Genomic DNA, 22,000 nt, shown 5'->3' on the forward strand with positions numbered 1-22,000 from the left:
TTAAGGAATGCACACCCCACATATGTCTATGCAAGCTTTGGAATGGCAGAATAGACAAAGTCAGACAAGTGTGATTTTGATTAAACCAAGCTTCAAATGAAGTCCAAGTTCAATGGATTTTGAACAGGAGAATCAGATCTTGTGTGTTCATCGATCCATATTATATAATATTTAAAAAGAACTTAAAAATAATTCTGCCAGTATATATCTAAAACCCTTCTATTTAAAACCTTTGACAGTTGCTATGTCAGGTTACAACAGCTACCTAGTATGTAATTTAGAACTGTGTTTATAACCAAGGAAACTAGAAGTCAAGAACTATCATAATTTTTCTCTGTTCTCCGGTTAAAACAAAATCTGCCATGTATGAAGGCCTACAGGCTTTATCTTGAATTATGTGACAGATTCATGACTTTCAGTTTAGCCAAATCCATGTAGACATTTTAACCTGATCCAAAACCTCCAAGACCTCACATTAAAGAGCAAAACAGATTTATGTAACAGTGATATTGAGAGCTATCTGAAATATTTTCAAAAATTAAATAAAGACATTTTACTGATTGATATTTTCTACCACCTGAAAAGATTTCTGAAAGAAAATAAACAGCTCTCCCAAACCAGTATAGCATATGATGCTAAAAATGTGCTAACACAGCAGAGCTAAAACACAGTTCCATGGGTTAAAATCCATGGATAACTGTACCTAGCATCTCCATTACAGTGGAATTTGGTACAGGACATTGTTCAGGTTGATGGTGTACAATCTGTGCTGACCTTTACTTGTGCTGTATGAAAGACGGGTGAAAAGATTATAAGATTAAATATAAAACCACCACTTTTATTTTTAAGCTACAGTACATAAATATTTTCCAGGCATATGTTCTATCCAGATCTTAATTACGCATGTTCCTAGAATGCTGACATTCCCCAGTCTGTTTTGGCAGACAAACAGAATTACATTTTTATCTCCTGCTAATATAGTCACTTTGACTATAAGGTACTGACTACAGCTTTCCTACGTAAGACTTAATATACTGGAAGAGTAACACTCATCCCTCAGCCCTAGAAAACTGGGCCCAGATAAACCAAAGCAAATCAATTCTCTTTCCATTACATCTTGAAGGAGCCAGAAGTCAAGACCATCAAGAATGAAAATGAGATCTATTTATTTTCCTGTCTTGATTTCCTCATTTTGTTGTTATACAGTTTAAAAAATAATGCAAGGAAGCATCTTCCTTCCCTAAAGATCACCTCAGCATCAGTGGTCTGAATTACAAGAACAATTGAGGCACTTGCAAATTAATATACAAGTTAACAACTTCATGTTCATTTTAAAGGAAAAAAGAAAAAGTCACCAAAAAAACCCCTGAAAATTCAAGTTAACCACTTTTTATTATTTCCAATGTCAACTTCTAGTAGTTTTTTTTCAGTCAGAGAGTAAAAAAAAATGGACTACATTCCTAGTTATTTCACATCACTCCAGCAACCTAAGTAAATTCAAGTAATTATCTGAATTTTGGAAAACTTCTCTACAAAAGAACATTAACTGACTCCCACATTTTTGGTTGTCCCTAACTGCTGAAGTTTAAATACAGAAATTCTCACTTTGAAGGGTGAGAATTTCACCCAAATCTCACTGAGTTTGGAATTTTCTTTTCAAAGAAGTGGAGACAATCAGTAGTTTTTTCTGCTTATTGACCTGGCTCTGAATGGTTCTGTAACTGTATTAGTCCTATTTATGACTTAATTTCTGAATGCAATTTTTCCCATATGGATTAGACAGAAGGGAAGAACTAATTAGACCAGCCCTGCTTTTGAAAGAATCTTTCATGCCCTAGTGTAGAAGTGCAGCAGTACTATCATTCTACCTACACTTGGCACTGCACGTGTGAATCCAAAAAGATACAGCAGCGTAACACTGAAAAGAAATTTATCAATGAACACTTGTAAGTCAATAGTTTCTGCTCCTTAACATGGCATATGGCTGATGCAGAGCTGGAGCAAACTGTTTCCAGGATAGAAATAAGGAGAAGGGTTTAATATACTAATGCTGAGTAGGAAAAGAAAAATCATTCCTTAAAATAAGAAAATTATTCTGCTATAGGTATAATATACAAGTATATGGAGGTAAAATAACGTCCCTTTTTATTAATCTTTTGGAAGACAGTAAAAAGTACTGTGTGGAAACACATGCCAAAAACCTCCTCCTCTGTCTTTAACTCTTCAGCTGTATCTAGTCACTATAAAGTGTTTCTATCCAGGTGTAAAAGAAGATGAAATTAACTTCTTTGGAATTGCTATACAAAGTAAGCAAAAATCTAGGATCTGGAACCTCCAGACATGCTTGCCAAATTAACCACTGGACAGCAGCTGGAATATTATTTTTCTTTTTTAAAAAAATGATGCAAAGAGAGTAATTTTTACTTTTAGCCTTTTATCTAAAGTTCCTCCATGTGGAAGACAGATTCGCCTCTGAAAATATACTCCACAGGAATGCAGTCATAAAGTTGATGACTGACAAATCTGATACCTGTTTCTGCTTTTATACAATTCAAGCAAACTTAAATATGAATGTTTCAAAGATAGTTATAAAAAGAAGACAACCCCAACTTACAATATAATTTTGAAGAAGCAGTTCCACGGACTCTCGCCTTCCGTATTTGATAATCCATGATTTTAACTTTGATTCTGCAAAGACTAAGAGTGACAGTAGACGGTACTTCAGTTCCAGAAACTCCATCTTCAACAGATGGAGCTCAGATGTAGAGACAACAAAATTAAACCTATAAAATGAATCACAGTATAGTAAAATACAGCAATATTCATTTTCACAGGAGAGACTGAAAGCTTTGGTTACAGATTGGATATTTTCCTAATCTTTCACCTCACTCAGAGTCTGCAAACATTTAATTATGTGTGATGATATTCTAATGATTGCTCTTGAACAATAAATTAATTACATTTCTTTTTAATCATAGAAAGCATCAGTTCACTTCTGTTACTAAGTTTTGCAGAGTAATTTTTCTTTTTTTCTCATGCATCCTGGCTGTTATATAACATTTCTTCCAGGGACAAGCAATAACAGGATCAATGTTAAAAAAAGTATTCCCATCCAAAACCTATAGTTTATTTTGATTCTTGTTGACCTTAAAGGCATCAGGTTTTTCAGTATATTTTTAAGTATATTCTAGGAGGTTTTTCCATCCATCTCAGTTTGCCACTGAGAAATGTAACTAGAGAGTGATCTCTACATGAACAGATAAAAAAGCAAACAGGCTCCCCTTCATGCACAGAAGCATTTTATTTCAGATTGAAAGCCTTACCTGTCTGCCATATCCTCTAACTGGTCATGTGGAACAGGCACGCCATTAACAGACCTGGTCCTGTGGATCTCATGGAACGCCTTTTTGTGACCATCTATGTTTTTCAGCAGATCCTGATTGGATTTTAAGAAAGAGAGAGATACTGAGAGAGTGAGGGGAGGGAGGGGAGGGAGAGAAAAGGCTCACAGTAGGCTATCTAACTAATAAGCACAATTTTAAGCCGGCTCTGATGACTCAGTGTAGTTAACTATTTGATCATGCTCTCACACTTCCATGCAAGGTAATGCACACCACAAAAGCATTTACATCAACTTAAACATTTACACAGGGAACCCCCCTTACGTGAAGCTCTGTTACAGCTATGCCGAACAATTATGGAAGATTTTAAAACAGGATACACTGCAAAAGGTTTAACAGAACAAGAACCCTTAAATTAAATTGAATAATCTCTGAAATGCAGTCTGCCAATATGCTAACATCCCAAAAGCATAATCCTACTAAATTTACTCTTTAAATCTTTATAACAGATACTAACCTTTGCTAAGTATAGACTGAAATTTTAAGCAACTAATCTACCCTGCTATATATAGGCAGAAAATCTATAGCTCCTGCTCTAAGTACATATTCCGTATTTAGCAAACTTTTCACTGTCTCACCATCAAAAGACCTCGGGATCGCTGTCTCAGTACTGCACGAACGGCTGCGGAATGTGGTACCCGACCTGTATTCCTGCGATCTGAACTGTACCAGCCAAACCCCTACAGCACAGCACACTTCAACTGTAACTAAGCAACACGGCTTCAAACGGCTTCCTGGAGATTACATATTAAAATGAATGACTGGCAGCAGTCTTTGAAGAGATACTGTTAGCAGTAACACGTCAAGTCCCCAGAGGGCGGCTGAGAAGGCACAGGATGGTGGGGTTTTTTTTTTACCGCAGACAGACAGCTGCTAGCACAAGGTGTTCAGAAGCCTGCTAGCAGAAAAGGTGGTACAAAGGTTCCCCCTCTCCCACCTCAGCGAACAAAATGCAGGTTTCTGTACATATCCATACGTATGTACATATTCCATACAGATATATGTGTATTAATTCCTACGTGCCAAGGAAGGGCTTCCCCCCAGCCAAAACCCGGTGTTTGCACAGAAGGAATCAGTGATAATTCTGAGACCAAATGGTCTCACCATTCCCATCAACCCACATGGGTTTTCATTGTTTTCTGCTTCAGACAACACCTTGCTGTGAAGAGAAATGAGTTAGGCTTTTTTAGATGCAGGTAATGTGCTGATTTCAGCATGATGAAAACTCCTGTGACTGACATAGTCTCACATAAAGGAAAGATTTGGAACCAGTTTCTCAGCTGCATTTCAGACCTTGCCATACAAAAAGGGATGCTCCTAAGATGCACTGGTGAGCCAAAACAAATCACAGTACTTTCATCCAACATCAACAGGAAGCTCACAAAACTTATATACAGTATTCTCATAAAATGAAACCCTGCTCTGGGAAACGACCCTCAACACACACAGACACTGCCCTTGATTCCTGGATCTTGGTATAGCAATAGCAACTAAAATAAACATAGGTGCTTGCTTGATTGTATGATGTTTGTCCAAATAAGCTGGTACATTTTGTACTAAATTCAAAATGGCCATAAGCTATAAAGTTCATTAAAATAACCCATTGTCAGATGAGACAAAGATAAAAAGGAAGCAATGATGTCATCTGAACAAATCCATAACAAACAAAGAAACAACCAAACAAACCAGAAGGCAACAAGGAAACAAGGACTGAAAAAAATACACTAGTGCATTTCTGGTACTATCCAGTAGCACATTAGGATTCATCAATTCAAATCTGAGCAACAAAACAAACTCCAGGAACAGATATAATTACATATGCTTTCTTAAAGCTTTTTCCATCCCACTCCCATGGGAAAACTCCCCTGGCACAGATTAACTTAAATCAAAGTTTATTTGTTGGCATGGAAATCCCTCACCACAGCATTTCTGATGCAAATAAAACAGTTTAGGGCACACTCTTTTGTACTTCTTATGAATGTATCAAAAGGAGGCCTACAGTGTTCACATTCTAAGAACAAAAGAGTGTTTGACTTGTTAATTTTTTTAAAAAAACAAATGTCAGATCCTATGAATCCTGAAACACTTGATGTTACCAAGAAAGTTAATAAAATTTAGCATTACAAGAGACAAGACCCTGAAAAAATCCTATCTTCCACACAGATTTTAACATTGTTTTTTTTAAATTTAATTAGTTACTACTAAATCTAGAAGAGCTACAATTGTTCTAATAAAAAAAGTAATCAGATGTAATGAAACTTCTCAGCTGTTCATTATATAACATTGCTTTTTGATGAAAAAACATTACCCATATCCTAAACACAAAAAATAACAAATTTACAAAAAAGTTTTAAAATAGCAGTGATAGAGGAGAAAACAAACCAAATAAAACAAAAAAAGCAAAAAAAAAAGCAAAAAGAAAACAATGGAGCCTCAAGTACTGCCTTTCTCTACACCATCTCTTCCCTTTCATTTACTGGTTCAGTTTCTTTTATCATCTCACCAGCATATTTTTTCATCAATACATTTTTTCTCACACATATTATGCAAATCCACTTAAAAAAACCCTCACTGTTTTGGTTTTAAATGAGACCTTGGACCCAGCAAAGAATAATGGTACAATTATTTAAATTCATCTGGCAAAGTTTCCTGTTCACCACAGCATGCTATCTGCCATCACAGATGCCTGTCATGCTATCTGTCATCACAACACTATCAAAATTCACTTCATTCTTATTGTCTCCCCTCCATAAGTGTCACCTGCACTTTAAGCACAGTTAGTGCATTTATTCCCTTTTTCCTGTTTCACCCAATTAGTTAATACTGGTTAAACAACACACACAATATCATGAGCTCCCTACAGAATTTTACCATAGAAATTAAAATATTAATGCCTGATATACTTCAGACAGAAGAAGCAAAAAACCCTTTGGGAGCAATTCTGGATATTGGCTGTAAGATACACAGAGCACAGTTCAAGTCACCATGACAAGACACCAACCTTTGCCACCAACAGGACAACAGAACCCACAGAAAGTAGAAGTAATTATCTTTGTAGAGAATGGAAATTTTTAAATGGAATTTAAAGCTGTGAAAACAATGGAGGTTAACACACAGAATAAATGCATCTCCATCTACCTTATGTTGTTCAAGCTTCCTGTGTATTGTGTTTGCTGTTTCCTCATGAGCTTGCTGAACAGTTACTTCTTCCCTCAGAGCAGCCTCTGCCCTGTAGAGCCAAGCACCTATGGTACCCAGAGGTGCAGGAAGGGATTTATCAAGGTGTATGTGCCAATCAAGCATCTAGGAAGTAAAAGTAAAAGGACTGAAATTCCTCCCTTGCTAAGCTAAGGAATACAAACAAGTACACTGATAAAAATGAGACTTTATGCTGCAAAAATCAAACCCCCACGTAACAAAGTATAATTGAGACATAAATCTACATGTCATTCCACGTGAGTTTGGAAATCACAGCATTCTCACAGGCAACAAAATCTCTGTAAGAATTTGTTAATTTATGTATTTTCCTTTCTGAATGGTAATTGAGTTACAGAATGGTCATAAATAAACTGGAACAACCGAGAAGCAAAATATCTGAAATTTCATCAGTTAATAGGCACAGTAAGGGATACAAGACCTTCTTCTTCCAATCTTATTTAATTCATGCTCCTGCATAAAATCTTTGTATCTCTATTTTGAACATACTTTTTATATGTAAGGTTCACATGAGTCTCAAAAGACTGTGGAGGGAGGAATATAGTAGTAAAACACTGTGTTTTATTGGCAATGCAAGTTATGGGAGTGAAAACATGAAAAAAATGTGAAAACTCCAGAATAATTTTAAACAGATCCTCTGTTAAATACATGACAAAAAAATATATTGCAGTATGGAGATACACTACTAATAATGTTTTAATTTTTAATTAAAACTGGGTCATACAGTACAATTTGCTTGGGATTTTTCATTCAGTTGTGCAAAATCCCAATCATAAAAAATAACATTCATTTATTAATATTGCAAATAGGTCAAAAATAGAATTTTAACTTCATTTATTGGTTAAGTACTCCGTATTGCACAGATTTTTTTTTCATTTATACTAATAAACACATTAGAATCTCTCACTTAGCAATTTACATAGGAACATTGGGTTTGCAAGTGGCATTGTGTATACCTTTCTTTCTATCAACAATGCCTTGAACTTGGCTGAGCACTGTTAGCACTCTCAATTAAAGGGAAATCTCAAAATATAGTCCTTTTCCTAATGTTCTATCTTTGAGCAATATTAAAGATGATAGTGCAGTAAATATTCTCAAAGCAAATGCAAAATAATTCAGCAGGTCAGAAATATGGTCCACTTTCAGGTTCCTAATGCCTAATAAAATCAATAGCAAACAGGTGTTTAAATGATTTTAAATTCCACCCATACATATAGGACAATGATTTTCAACTTACCCTGGAAGTAACTCTCTCCCATGCTTGCTTCACCACAGCTTGATCAAGTGATAATTTACCATCTTTCCGTAATGACTGGGTTGCAAGTTCAAATTGTTTCCTTTTTACCTCATATTGTACTCTGAAATGCTTAAATGACTGCACAAAGAGAAAATCAAATCAATTGCTGTAGAGAGTGAATGAGTTAAATTCTTTAACATTTATGGAGTACCATAACCTACGGAAACTGATAAGAATCCTAATCTTTCCCAAAGAGGAATAACACTTAACTTTTATATTTACTAGTATATTTTTTAAAATTTATATATGGATAGGATTTTTGTATTTCCCTTCAGCTTTTAGATGCCTGAACCATAGATTAAAATGAGATAATAACTGATCAGATAAAATTGCAACTGGATTTAATACTACATGGGACAGTGGCTGCATTTAGAGAGCAGTCAAGCTTCAGGATAAAATTTAGGCAAAGTTTTGTATTTCTGATTTAGGTATTAACCTCTAAAAGAGCAAAATAAAACTCTAAGTCCTATCCTCTCCACCTGTCACCTCATCCAGCCTTCAGTCATACCTCCTATCTGAGCTAAATCACACAGGATCTAGAAGGATGGCACATACACTCTCTTCTAACTAGGACAGTCCTTCTTCACACTGCTGGGAAAAGCTCTGTGTAAGGCAAGCCATCTGTGCACTGTCCTACGTAGCAGAGCTGGACCTGACATTGTAATTCCTCCACCAATAACAGGCAAGACACTTTGTGTCCTTAATTCTTTAAACAACACTATGGTGACTCTCTGCACAAAACACTGTAGTACCTGCTACACAGAGTGATGACAAAAAGTTGTTACCATACATCATTTCCGTGCTGCTTACCTGGTATTTCTCCTGTAAGCTTGTTTCTGCCACCTGTGCTCGGGCTATGTCTCTTTCAAATTGTTCTGCCCACACTTTTAGGTCTCTTAGCACCAGTCTGTCTTCCTTCTATGATGTAGTACATCCACACATTTTAAAAAAAAAATTGCAGCCTTTAGTAGAGCTGTCAGTTTTAGTCAAGAAATTAACATCTCTATAGCAAGTCAAGGTTATTAGTTGTAGTGAAAGCAAATGTGCCCAATTCTCTCATCATTTACCTTACAGTCTAAATGAAAAGCAATTTCTCAGTATGACAGAAGTCAGCAGCTAGACATGAGTCTTACAGGAGTGAAATCATGACAAACGGGGACATTGCAGTGTCAGAGACACTATCAGCAGTTTCCATCTAATGTTAAACTAACACAAAGTTCTTTAAAGGTATCTCAACAACTAATTTTAATCTTTGACAGATTAGCAAAGTCAATTTCCGGTAAAAGTTAACTGAGCTGAGACAGGAGAGGATTTTCTAATCTTTTACCACTGTTTTATTAGCTGGTCTGCTATTGCTGGAAAGAGAAGTTATTGTCTGATTGACTTCAAAGTAATCCTTGACATCAAGCTTCAAGTTCAGAAGTCAGCAAAACATTTAGAATATTTTAACATGGAAAATGAAAAGAAAGAAAGAAAACCCAAGTATATTAGGTTTCTTTTCCTTCTATGCCATTTTATGGCTTTGAAGAAAAGCGTATTTGTTCTACAGTTTACCACTTCGGTCTGTCATGGCACTGCAGCTTTGTAAGGCTGCAAAATTCTCTGCAGAATTCAGTGACCTGGCAGTGGACAGAAAAACACTAACAGGAAGTCTCAGGTCTGTAAGCTTGATATAAGCAAAGGTCATTAAGAAATAGAAAGTATTCTGTGCACTATGTAAGCAGGCTGGTCAAGTAGGATACAAGTATCCCTCTCAGATTTCCAAACAATGAACCAGATGGGTTGGCTGTTAATCAGAAGCCACTTTTTGAAACCCAAGGAGCCTTATTACTGTGAAATTTGTCAGAAACAGACAAACAACATATTTTTCTATTACAGTTAACAAATGCAACATCTCATCATAGAAGCTAATCACATAAAATGAGTCACACTTGAAGCATTACATGAGAGAAGGAAAACTGGACCATAGGATAAAGAAGAGTAATCACTGCCTGGATTTGAGAAACAAAGTACTGTCTTTTAAGAAATGAACCTGACAGGGGAAAGAAGACAATTTATGGTTCCTTTCTTTGAAAGCTGCCTAAAATATGTAAAATATAACTTCCCCTTAATAAGCTTTACAAGTTAAGGCTATTGCCTCATTTCAGCCAAGGGAAGGACAGGTTCCTCAGATAAGAAAGACATCTTTGATGCATTTCTACTAGTTCATTTGCTGAGGCTCTACTCGGGACTGTGGTAGCTGGTTGGACGTAATTTGCAGAACAGATTTGCAATTACTGCAATTGTCCTGATAGCCAGGTAGTTACAGTGAGGTTAACATGATGTTAGAGCAGTTGTGCTGAAATGAAGTTCTCTGTAGTTCATGTTCCTGTCTTCTGTTTTCTCAGGCGGATACCTGAGAAAAAGTATAGGGCAGACATAACACTTCCCTGCTCCAGCTACCTGTAATACTGGCCTTTCCTTGAACACACAGGGTCTCCCAAGAAGCCAAAACTCCTAGAACTTCCAAATTCTCAAATCATTTAAATATAGAGAAGGAGAATAAAATTTATATTCTTCTAGTCTGTGTGTGTGAATATAACACACTTTGAGAAAACCAGAAAATTCATGACTATTCCCCTATGAGGAAAATCATAGAATCGTTTAGGTTGGAAAAGGCTTCTAAGATCATCAAATCCAACCAAGTAGAATATAAAAAGAGAGCATCTTATTCAGTCATGAGAAAGAACTTTGGTATTAAATTCACTGTATTCTTAAGAGGCTCTAACTTTAGTAAGACTATTGAGATCTCTATTAGTATTTAGCTGCCAGCTCCATAAAAGCAATACCAACCTATGCATCCTAATGGATTGGAAATCCTATAGCAACCTTACTGACTAAAAATTTCAGTAAGATGTTCTTGAAGTCATGAAGGGAACAAATGTGCCCCAATGCTCTGCATATTACTTCTAATTCACACTATAAAATTCAGTTTCATAAAGCACTGTTTTATATTCCTCACCTTTTATATTCCTTAAGGTAAGACTTTGACAGAGCATCTATATGCCTGCAACTGTTCACACAGTGATCTGAGCAAGGCAGGCATTTTGCAAGATTATTTCATCAGTTTAAAAATTAAATACTGGCTAAAACCAGTTCTAACCAAATGTTTTTGAAATGGAATATCTCTGGGATTAAGAATACCTCTGTGGTATGTGAAGATAACATAGGAACAGCCTCACCTCCCTTAGACCACATATGGTTTCTCTGATACTAAGTTAACAGGTAGCACTTTAGCCTTCTGCATTTTAAAGAACTATTTATGTAGGCAAATTTTGATCACTTTTTTTAAATGCCAAAGATGTAGGTGCTTCAGCAAGCACCTAACTGGATGCCATAAATTACACTGTGCAACAAAGCATGATGAATCTTTTATTTATTTATTCATATGTTTTCACAGGTTTCCAGTTCAGTACATCACTTACCACCTGCAAATTAGATTCTGTGGTCCTTGGTTGATACTAAAGCACTTTAAAGTCTCAGTTTAGGTAATCAACTAAAGAGATTCACTTTCTTAGACACCAAGGCATTTGTCATCAACACCCACCAGACTTAATGAACTATCATTCTTAAAAAAAGACTTTCATTAGTGCCTAGTATTCTTACTCTTAATACAGAAATGTCAAAAGGACATTTTCACAGATTTGTAAACTATTTTCTGAAGCCTGCACATCTGAAGTAGCATACAGATCAGAAGATAAACCTCCAAACATAAATTATCTAGAACAAATATAACTATTTGTGCTTTCTCCAGCATGAGAACCATTGATCTCTGATCCATTTATTTGAATTTATCTAAAAATCCTATGTTTCATTCAACATGCTACTTCCAAGCAGCATTTTAAAATATTAATTTATCCTTACACAATTCCATGAATATTCACAGATTCGTAGAGATGAACAGAACTGGAGGACTCAGCTGACAAGGAACATCAAAGAAGGTATTTAGAGAGAAGCATTTATGAGTTCTGATATTATAATAGAGTAGATTTTAAATTTGAAAAAAAAGTTTTTTGGCCCAGACTCAAAATCAAAACATTATTTTATTAACTGATATGCCAGAGTTAATTTCAGAATTACATAATACAGAATACTGTAGAGCTTGAAGGGCTTAAAATATAATAAGAATCTTAATTATGCAGTGGAAAAGAAGTATTTTGCTAGTTCTCTAACACATAATTATAAAAAGGTCAACTGTTCAAATTCTCAGGCACAGACACAATAGAATTTTCAAATATTACCTTTTAAATTTGAAAAAGCTTGTCTGTTTTTCAGGCATATTGAACCATTGTATTGCATATGTACTGAGAAAATGAAGCCCCTCCAAAAACGTTTATGCATAAATTCAACTGATTAGGCTGTTCATTTTGAAAACTCTGGCTTATCTACATATATATATATATATCTATCTAAGTATTACTGGATCTACATATGTTACTGAAACTCTCTCCCTGATAGTGCTATCACAGACACAGGGTGAATGCTGAGCCAGGCACCACCTTCAGGGATGAACTATTAATGACTAGCTGCAGAAGTAGACTAAATCCCTGGAAAAGCTCAGAAAGCTATTTTTGCAGCTGCTGCTCAGGAAATTCCTCTTACAATGGGGAACTCTGCTGGCATAAAAACGTCAGAGATGACAGGATTATTTACTGAATTACTTGCTCATCAGAGCACAAGAAGAGAAAGATTTTTCATCAGAAATACTTTGAGGGGGTGAGTTTTAAGTACAGCTAAATTTATACCATGATAAGGAAATCAGCAGAGCTTCTGCCATTTCAAATCTCCTCTGGCTTAAGAAGCAATGTACTGGGGCTGTGTAAGGCTAAGGATGGATAAAGTCCCATTAAAAGTGCCCAAACTTGCTTGAATGGATTGAGAATATAGGAGTAATTCTGCTATCAGTATAAATCTTTGCTTCAATACATTACTAGTTAGATATACATAATGTGAGATAAAGATGAACCCTTGATCCTAGACACTTTAAAATAATCTATTTTATATATTTATTTAGCAAAAATATCCCTATCAAAAAAGCCCAAAGAATGTGGAATTCAGGCAATTAATTGGCTCAGGTCAAACTATAAACACTATTGACTGACTGTAGTGACACCTGCTATTTATTTCACAATATATTCACTTCTGCAGTCTTCCAGTTTCACCTCTGAATGCTCATTTCATATACTCTGTGTTAGATTTCTGAACTTCTCTCAGTTAATACTAGAAAATTAGAAGTATCTAAAAGTCTAGGATGGTTAAAAAAGTATATTTTTTAAAATATCATACTTTAGATGAAAAAGGAGCATCACATCACACAATTACAGATAAATAGACTCTCCTTCCAACCCGCAAGCTACACACATCACTTACACAATCATACACTCTACTATCTACTCTATAAACATTAAGACATACAAAAACAGACATCTAAAATGAGATTAGATGTGTAGAAACACTGAACTACAATCTATTTTTTTGATGTTTATGTCTACACTTAGGAAAACCAAAAGCATAGTCTGAGGTTTATTATAGGAATGTTGACTTGCTTTTCTATAATATTTCTGTTAAGTAATTTGCAAAATTAAGTGTTAGGCTGTTAGGGCCAGCTCATGTAAGAGAACAGCCCTAGATTCATCATGTTCATCTACTGCTTTTCTGGAATGATAAACTTAAGGCTAGTAAACTAATGTATATTAAACACCCCCTCCCAAATCTAAAGTCAAATAAGTGCAAGATTAAAAAAGATAACAACCATGAAAGGTCCGATTCAAGCAATTATTCTGAGCATACACCCTTACCTTAAATTTCATAAAAGAAATGACAAAAGTTGGGATTGCTTGAAGTTCCTAGCAATATGAAACAAATGGGAAAACGAGAAGCAAGGGAAAAAAAAAAAAAAAAAAGCAAAATAAAATAAAGCAAAGCAGGCAGAAAGTCCAAAGAGAACAGTAAGAGCCACACATGTAGGAACACAAGATGTACTTAGAACTATTATCAAGCTCACATGTCTATATCATATCTAGTGAAGTGGTTTTCACATTATATCTGATTTCCAGATTGCTAGTCACCACATGATTTATTTTATCTGGAAAATTACTTACCTTAGAGTAACTGTGTTTCTTTGAGATGTGTTGACTACATGAGTTCACACATTGTTCATAGCTGGTCCATACATGAGAGATTGGACCCCTTTTAATTCTGGAAATGCACATGCAAATAGCTGTTCCCTCTGACCACAAATAAGGGATAGGTTTCAATCATTACTCCACTTCTTTCAATTAAAATTCTTTATAAAGTGAACATTGAATCAGGAGGGAAGATGAACAGGAATTTGTGTGGGCAACACATCTTGTGGAAACACAGTGACAGCTGAGCTGAGTGGAGGGCAGAGGAAGAGGGTTAGAAATCTCCTCTTGCCCTCCTCCTCCCTGCCAAAATTCACCCAGACACAGTCTAGTCTGAAGTAGGATTCTTCTAATTAAATGTAGGCATCTGCAACTGAGATAGTCCCTTTTCAGTTCTTTAGACAAGATAGATAAAACCAGCTGTATCAAGCATCAACTTATTCTATAGCAGGCACTTAACACATTTCAGGTAAAGTATATCCTTAAACAAGAAATTAAGATTACTCTAAGAGTTCAGGGGACAAGAGTCTTGCACGGTAATCTCTCACAGCTACCTGAATTGTGTGATAAATAATATTTTAGACTATACTTCAGCAGGAAGACAGAGAGGCTAAAAATAGGGGGTTAGACTGGTCATGAAAACAAAAATCTTTTTATTCAACTTCCAACTATGTTTTATCTATCATTATCTATGTGGTGAATTAGTCTGACTCTGTTAAAATGCTCTGCAACACAGGCTTCCAGAAGATTGTTTAGGACACTGTCTTAAGAAAGGTGCCATCTGGGAAAGTGTCTATCTCTTGCTGACTACAGGTGGAGAGTTGTAAGCTTTTAAAGGTGAATCCTGTCCTAAGTAACTAAACTAATCAAATAATGTAAAGATGGACATAGATACTCCAGGACAGTAAAAAGGAATACAGTTTTTATAATGTACAGGAAACATTAGAAATTTAGTGCAATATCAAACTCTTACTTTCTTCTGAAAGTCTGGAAGTTGCTGGTTTCTGCAGTGTGACATGCAAGGGGTCAGCAGTTCTACCAGAATTTATGTGGATTGCTAGTGTAATATCTTAGTGATGTCTAAGAAGAGGAAGTGATTCTGAGATCAGCACATTAGCATGTCAAATTGACTTGTGTTGTTCTGCTTCCTAGGAATTCACATGGAATTCTGGATGCAGTTCATTTATGTGTCCTTTCATAACTCGTGTGCTAGCATCTCGGTGGGTACAGGCAGAGCACGGAATGGCTGAGTCCTGTGTTCTCCTGCATCATCTCTGCATAAAGCTCAGGGGAAGGTGCTGAGGCTGTTCCTCAAAACCCAATCCCAGCTCAGCACACAGCCTGGCCGAGGCTGTTGGCAGCAGAAGCTGCCCTGTGTGCCATGGTATGAGGATGGCATAGAACAGGCCATAGCACATAGAAAGCATGAGCTTTCAGTGCTCACCCCATCCTCCTGAGCAGCCCCATTGCTCAGTGGGATGCTGAGACACTGCCACAAGTACATACTCAGATTAACATTGCAGGAAGGAAAATGGTAAGTTCCAGTGCTCAGGCACTGGAATCAAACACTAAATCCACAGTATCTTAGCCTCACACAGGCATAAGGAAGGAGATTCACTCCTTTCAAAGCTCATTTCTACCTCTGTAGGGAATGCAGAGAAACACAGATAAAAAATGCTTCTTCTTTCTCTCTTGCTGGGGCTGAGCAGATTGTCTCAGCAGTGCTTCCCATGTTTGCCATGAAGAAAGCAAATCAGCACTAGGAAGTGAGTCATGATAACTTGGCTGAGCAGAGCCATTCCAGTGCAAAGCCAATGCACTAGAGCATACACAAAACAAATTCCAGTGAAAAAACCTGACTGAAAACAATTCCTTACAGCAAAGAGTTAAACATCAGTGTGAAATAGAAAGGAACGTCTGTCAAAATTGTAAATGCCTCTCAAGCATAAAAGCCCAAAGTCTGTACCTAAGCAATATTTTGGACCATTCTTTTTCTTATCCAGCAACCCAGTGTGATAGAAATATAAATGACACATTGCCTCAGGTAACAAATTATTACAATAACATTGCTGTTATGCTTAAAAGCCTGTTGAGGAATGTTAGGATCGTTTGGTTTGCTACTATATACAATAACTGTTAATGTTATTTTTTTGCTCCTGCTACTCCTGAAAAGAGGAAAAAAATCTTCAGTATCACCATATTATTTTCTCCACCTACTAAACATCTGCAACACTTATTCCTTTTTTCTCGGCTAATCTTTCCCAGTTTTCTTAGTGTGCTTGCTTGTCACTTTAACTGTTCATCAAAATGAAATATAATAAACTTAAAGAATACAATGTATTTATAAAGCCCTTCCTTCATTATAAACTGTTTCTTATAGTTTTACAAGAGAAACTTACCTCATTCTCTGGCACATCAGCCACTGTATGATGAGGATCAGGATAGTACTTCAAAAACTGGGCTACATAGGTCATGACAGACTTCTCATCTGGCTTTTCAACATCCACATCTAGACAAGTACAAAACATGGAAAATTAAATTTTTAGCTGAATGAAATTAAAATTTTAGCTAAACGTCTAAATACTACGAATTAGCACATCTGGCTTAAGACATGCCAAGTAGTTCAAACTTTTTTCAAGTATGCATTAGGTACCTTCTGGGTCAAGGAGCCTTGGGATTCCTAGTTCTGCTTCTGCAATTGTGAAGGCTTCTTCCAGGTTTTCTCTATTTGACCTTCCTCTCACTTTCTCCATGTCCACTAATTCTGGGCGGATAGCATGAATAAGAGAATGAAATGCAACACCACTCCTCCAACTTTGTCCAAAGTCTTTGATTTCAATTCCAACTTGCCTAAAGAATATGAAAGGGAAAGAAGTTATTAATAACATCAGGATGACGTGAAACAGGGGGAAGAGACATGAATGCTCCACCCAGTGGTTACCCATCATTAAACCTAAACAACTTGTTCCTGTAATGCCCGGTCAGGTCAGCCACAGCTCCGTCTATCCACTGCATAAATTCATTTCCCTCTATGAAGACCCAAGTGTTTTTTATTGTATACATGATGTATTTGTCTCCAGTGGGCTTGCTAGTGCCAATAAACCACGAAGCAATGAGCAATGGAGTGCCCCAAGTTCTCAAAGTTGTTGTATGATACATACAGAGTCTCTGGATGTACACACTTCCCTTCACTGTTATCTCCCTCCCTATAAATCTCACTCCATTAAAACTGCTGCAGTTCAATTAGGTACATCAGTATCATACAAATAAAATTTTAAAAAACCTGCACTGACCTGTCATTTTTTAAAATGATAGCATGAACAGTGACATCACTGCTGTTTAGGGGAAACTATAACACACAAATTTCTCTATGTTCTTATCAAAAGCATGAATGATGCTATAATTTCATATACCCAGAACACTTAATGTGTCCAGTAAAAAGTAAACACTGTTGATCCAGAAAGAGCAATATACAATAAGAAAGTAATCAGAACTGAATCACACTTCTGAATCACTGCATATTTTACCAGTAATTATGGAAGGTATGGTGATCCACAGACAGCACAACTGTTTTTAACTTTGAGCAAGCAAGCATCCTTTCAGGACACTAAGGTAGTCTTGCCATTGGGATGTTCAAGCAACAGTGAATAAAGCTTTACTCAAATCTCACTGTGATCAGTGAAACACTTCCACTGACTTTAAGGAAGCAGCCCTTGCAAACTACAGTGTGAAGCAGGCCTAGGTGAAGTGTATCACTAGGCTTCTTTCAACATATTTTATCAACTCTTCCCAATAAAACTGACAGTTTAATTTATGCATCTATTTTCATTTTGTTTGTTTGCATGTCTGGAAATAGAAGCTGGTCACTTTCTACTGTCAGTGTCTTACCAACAACAAGTGCAAAGGAAGAAATTCAAATTAGGCTTCACTATTAATTACTGTATTCTACTTATGCGTAAGTCTGAATCTTTGTTATTGCATTTCTTTTCTCTGAGGCACCATTCAACAACTGACCATTTCCCCTCTATATTTTGTAAAATTGATGTATTCAAATAGCAGTGATTCCTTAATTTGAGCAAATAAATACATGTTGCTTTACACCTCTGATTTTCTTGTGGAAACTATCAATCTACTACAGTATCTTTGCTACAATTTATGAGGGGGTTAATGTCTTTTTGAAGTTGAAACAGCATGGGATAATCTTACAGAATAAAGGAAAAAAATCTTTAGTTAACTAGACATAGCAAGAAATAACTCAAAAATAACTTGGATTAAGAAGAATGAAGATTCAAGGCAATTTGTGTAATAATATTGCTATTGTATCAAAAACCTGCAGAAGGATATACATAACTTTTCATCACTTGCCTTTCACCAGCAAGTGACAGAATTTAGTGTTCCTACAAGCTTTCACTGAGTAATGCTTAGCCAGCCTGGTACTGGCAGCGTCACATCGAGAGTTTTAGCAGCGGGGCTAATGCATTGTCATTCAGTCATCTTAATTCCCCTTTCAGCTCCTCATTCTGTCAGAGATAATCCCATTCATTAGTCAAAACTATAAAATATGATTGCATGCAAAATTAGTGTAAATCATTACTTATTGCTTGATGTGTTGTATGGTGGTAACATTTAGCAGCCTGTTATCAAGAATATGGTGAGGGGCTCTATAATTATACACAGAGCAAGTTGCTGTACAAACACAGAGCAAAAAGATGTTCCCTGACTCTGAGACTTTAGAATCCGAGCAAAAATCTTTCACTTAAAATATAAAATCAGTTCATCTGTAGTTTACTCACTTTGCTGCGGTGTACTGTAACCATTTTAACAAAGCCTTCCTGGCACTTCCTTGGACCTTGGTTACCACCTTCCGTTTGCTTGGGGGACTTGCAGTTTCTGAACTGACAACACTTTCCACAGAAGAAGCACTGCTAGACAAGGGCTGCAGCTGTGGGAGGTTGCTTGTAAGCTCTTCAATCTGCAGGGGAAAAAAATTAACTCTTTGTAGATAATCTTCTTGATTCACACCAGTTTCTTTAATAATTTCCCAATACAACTGTCAAAATAAAGTTGGGCAGAAGCGATAATTATCTGTGTTTTGTTTAAACATACATTACAGGAGCTTTAGAAATGCTAATGTATGTGCCCGGGTGATGGTCCTAAATTCAGCAGCACTAGGCATCTAATATTTATTGACTTTACACCCTCCAGCTAGAACAATATGCAAGTGTGTCATGTTATCTATTACCACCAAAATAGGAGACAGCATCTTACATGTAGTTTGAGTTCAGATTATAAAATAATCCACCCATTTCAGAGGAGTTTCATTCAATTAAAGAATGGCAGCGACCTCAGTGATTTAATCTGGATAGTTTTTTACTTCCTGTTGTACTGTTCTGGCATAAATCCAATTGTGTTTTTAATTAGAGGTACCTTGTGAAGAAATAATGAATGTATTGCAGGCAAAGCACATTAAAAGTGTTTGCTGAGGGTGAAGGATGGTGATAATGTCTTTCATCAAACAAACATGATTAACTTGATTCTGTCAAGAATATTAATTTGACTAACAACTTGGTTTTGTAACATAAAAAAGCTATATCCAGAGGATGTTGCAGGACTTTTTAATCCTGTCCTCTTAAAATCCAAAGCTGTCACATCACAGAATGAGTCTGCCAGAATGAGAACCACAGCTTCTATGGAGTCCTGCTTTCAATCATGTTAAAGTTATATATCTGCCTGTGAAAAATAAAGGAAAGGTCAAAACTGACAAAAATTATGCAGAGAACTAGAGTTTCAGTAAGCCTGAGAAACATAATCTTCTCTGTTCATTTCAATGAGCTATAAATTAAAATGTTAATATCATTCTGACTAACTTTATTCTGATGAACTCTGAACTACTATCATAGCGGCCGTTGGTGAGGAGAACAGCATCCCTGAGACATCACTAGGGAGCCAAAGAACTCCATAAAGAAGAGCAATAAAATTAGTTGTTATTTTAAGTGTTGAACAGTGACTCACTTTGTTAACCCATATGGACAGGATTTAGAAGCCAGTTTTACCTCCCACCCAACTTCAACAAAATGCAAGTTATTTCTCCTCTACAGAATCAATCCTTTTTCAGTCATAGCTAAATTTCGTCCTTGCAAATACGTGCATCTTCCAGTGAAAATCATCATGTTTACATGTATGGTTTGAGAATAATTACGGACTGACATCTAGTGCACCAGAATTGGACTTTCAGCACAATGACCAGTGAGGTTGCTAAAGATACTTGCAACAGGAATCCACAATTCTATTACTTTCCTATTTTGCTATGTTTTACTCTTTAGAAAAAGCAGAAGAATATGTTTTGCTGATGAAGGAACTCTGTTCTTCACAAAGACCAATCTATTCCACAGACAAGAATCTAATTTTACTCAATGTGAAGCACCCCCACCATCAATTGTTGCTTTATTCAGGATCAGACCCTCAGCAAACTACGAAGTGACTTAGCTACAGTGAAAGACTGGAACCACACCAGTTCATATAAAGATGATCTGAACCATTGTTTGAGCAAACAACACTGAAGTATAAAAACTGTAGTACCTGAAAATATAAAATTATGGTCCACACCAAGCCAAGCACAATAGAAGGCCTGCCATCAGCAATATCAGTTGAGTTGATGTTGACAAGCTTAATCTATATAGAAAAGAAAATGTGTTATGATCACACAAAGAATAGCAATTATGAAATGCATTTCAAGTAGGTTCTGTATTTCAAATGCATTTCTGCAATCAAACAAGATTCACAGTTAAAAAAAACCAACAAAATATTGTATAGTGCAGTTTCACATTTAGAAAAGTATAATTTCACATTTAGAAAGGTTTTGCAAGTAATGGAAAACTTTTAAGACCAATCCATGCTATTATTTGTAAAAAAATGATTTCAAGCAGGAAGGAAAATAAAAATTAGATAGAAACACTGTACAAACCGGAGATCCTCTGTATACGGACTAGCGTGAAAAGCAAAAGGAAAAATATGACAAAATATATATTTTAAATGCTTAATTATTAGGTAAATGCATTAATCTATTTTTTAATGCAAAGAAATCACATTTTTGGTATATCTTACAATAAAATTTTATCAGGAGAGCAAATTAAACAGTCTGCGTCAGATTTTAAACTATGCAGGGGTTCCTTGATATAGTTTTAACCCATGTGTAATGAAAAGAGAAAAATGAGCTTGCAAATAAAAATATAAAAAGGAAAGGGGTGGGAAAAGCATAAAAGAAAGAAAAGGGAAAAAAGAATGCTAGGGTTCTCTTGCAAAGAGCATTTCATTGTAAAGGCTATCACAACCACTGATTAAGGCCCCTTTGCAAGACAAGCATAACAATAGCTCTTTTAAAAATAGAATGGGAAAAATTAGTTGTCCAAGGTCAAATTAAGTTTTTCAACAGAAATAGGAACAGATTTCATGGCTATTAACTCTCAATTGGTAATCTACAGTCTGAATAAAATATCACCGTAAAATAAGTTCATTACATAGAAGGAAATAAATGGGAGAATATATGGTAAAGAAACTAACATGTAGATAATGCTCAAGGAAGTGAAATAAAACAAGTAGTATTGGAAAGTTAGCAACTATGTTAGTACTTATTTCCTCAGCAAACTGAGGGTCAGACACCACTCATGATAAAAATATGAATGACTGCCAAAGTGCCCATCTACTACAAGCTTGTTCAGGGACAAAGGTTGTGGAAAAACCTTGGTGAACCTTGGAGTCTAAAAGAAAAGATGGAGAATGACTTCAAGTGACCTCACTTGTCTCACCAAATCAGAGAAAAGACTGCATTTCTCTGAATCAGCAGTTGGAAATCCACTAGATAATGTCAAGTGCAAACAAAATGTTGTTCAGACATGTAAGGTTTCTTTCCAAATTAAATCTGC

The 22,000-nt window shown here is 36.0% G+C and overlaps 1 protein-coding gene across 35 annotated transcripts in view; it reads right to left on the minus strand.

The window, feature by feature from the left end:
- The window catches only part of SYNE1 (spectrin repeat containing nuclear envelope protein 1), a 290,474-nt gene that overhangs the window by 206,468 nt on the left and 62,006 nt on the right, over nt 1-22,000 (minus strand). For 32 of the 35 annotated variants that reach the window (XR_015283259.1, XM_086877258.1, XM_086877286.1 and 29 more), the window contains 10 exons: nt 21,043-21,063; nt 20,658-20,750; nt 18,872-19,050; nt 16,732-16,928; nt 16,478-16,587; nt 8,725-8,832; nt 7,855-7,992; nt 6,540-6,704; nt 3,324-3,436; nt 2,615-2,783 (listed from right to left, as the gene is read on the minus strand). Coding sequence is in view for 34 of the 35 variants with exons in the window: in XM_086877258.1 (XP_086733384.1) it covers nt 2,615-2,783; nt 3,324-3,436; nt 6,540-6,704; nt 7,855-7,992; nt 8,725-8,832; nt 16,478-16,587; nt 16,732-16,928; nt 18,872-19,050; nt 20,658-20,750; nt 21,043-21,063 (1,293 nt within the window). In the remaining variant the exon portion in view is untranslated. Of the gene's footprint in view, nt 1-2,614; nt 2,784-3,323; nt 3,437-3,979; nt 4,259-6,539; nt 6,705-7,854; nt 7,993-8,724; nt 8,833-16,477; nt 16,588-16,731; nt 16,929-18,871; nt 19,051-20,657; nt 20,751-21,042; nt 21,064-22,000 lie in introns of those variants that run through there. The other 3 variants (XM_086877290.1, XM_086877260.1, XM_086877288.1) reach the window with 2 other exon arrangements.

The sequence above is a fragment of the Cyanistes caeruleus genome, chromosome 2, assembly GCF_971803275.1.
Source record: "Cyanistes caeruleus chromosome 2, bCyaCae1.hap1.1, whole genome shotgun sequence".
Classification (NCBI taxonomy): Eukaryota; Metazoa; Chordata; class Aves; order Passeriformes; family Paridae; genus Cyanistes; species Cyanistes caeruleus.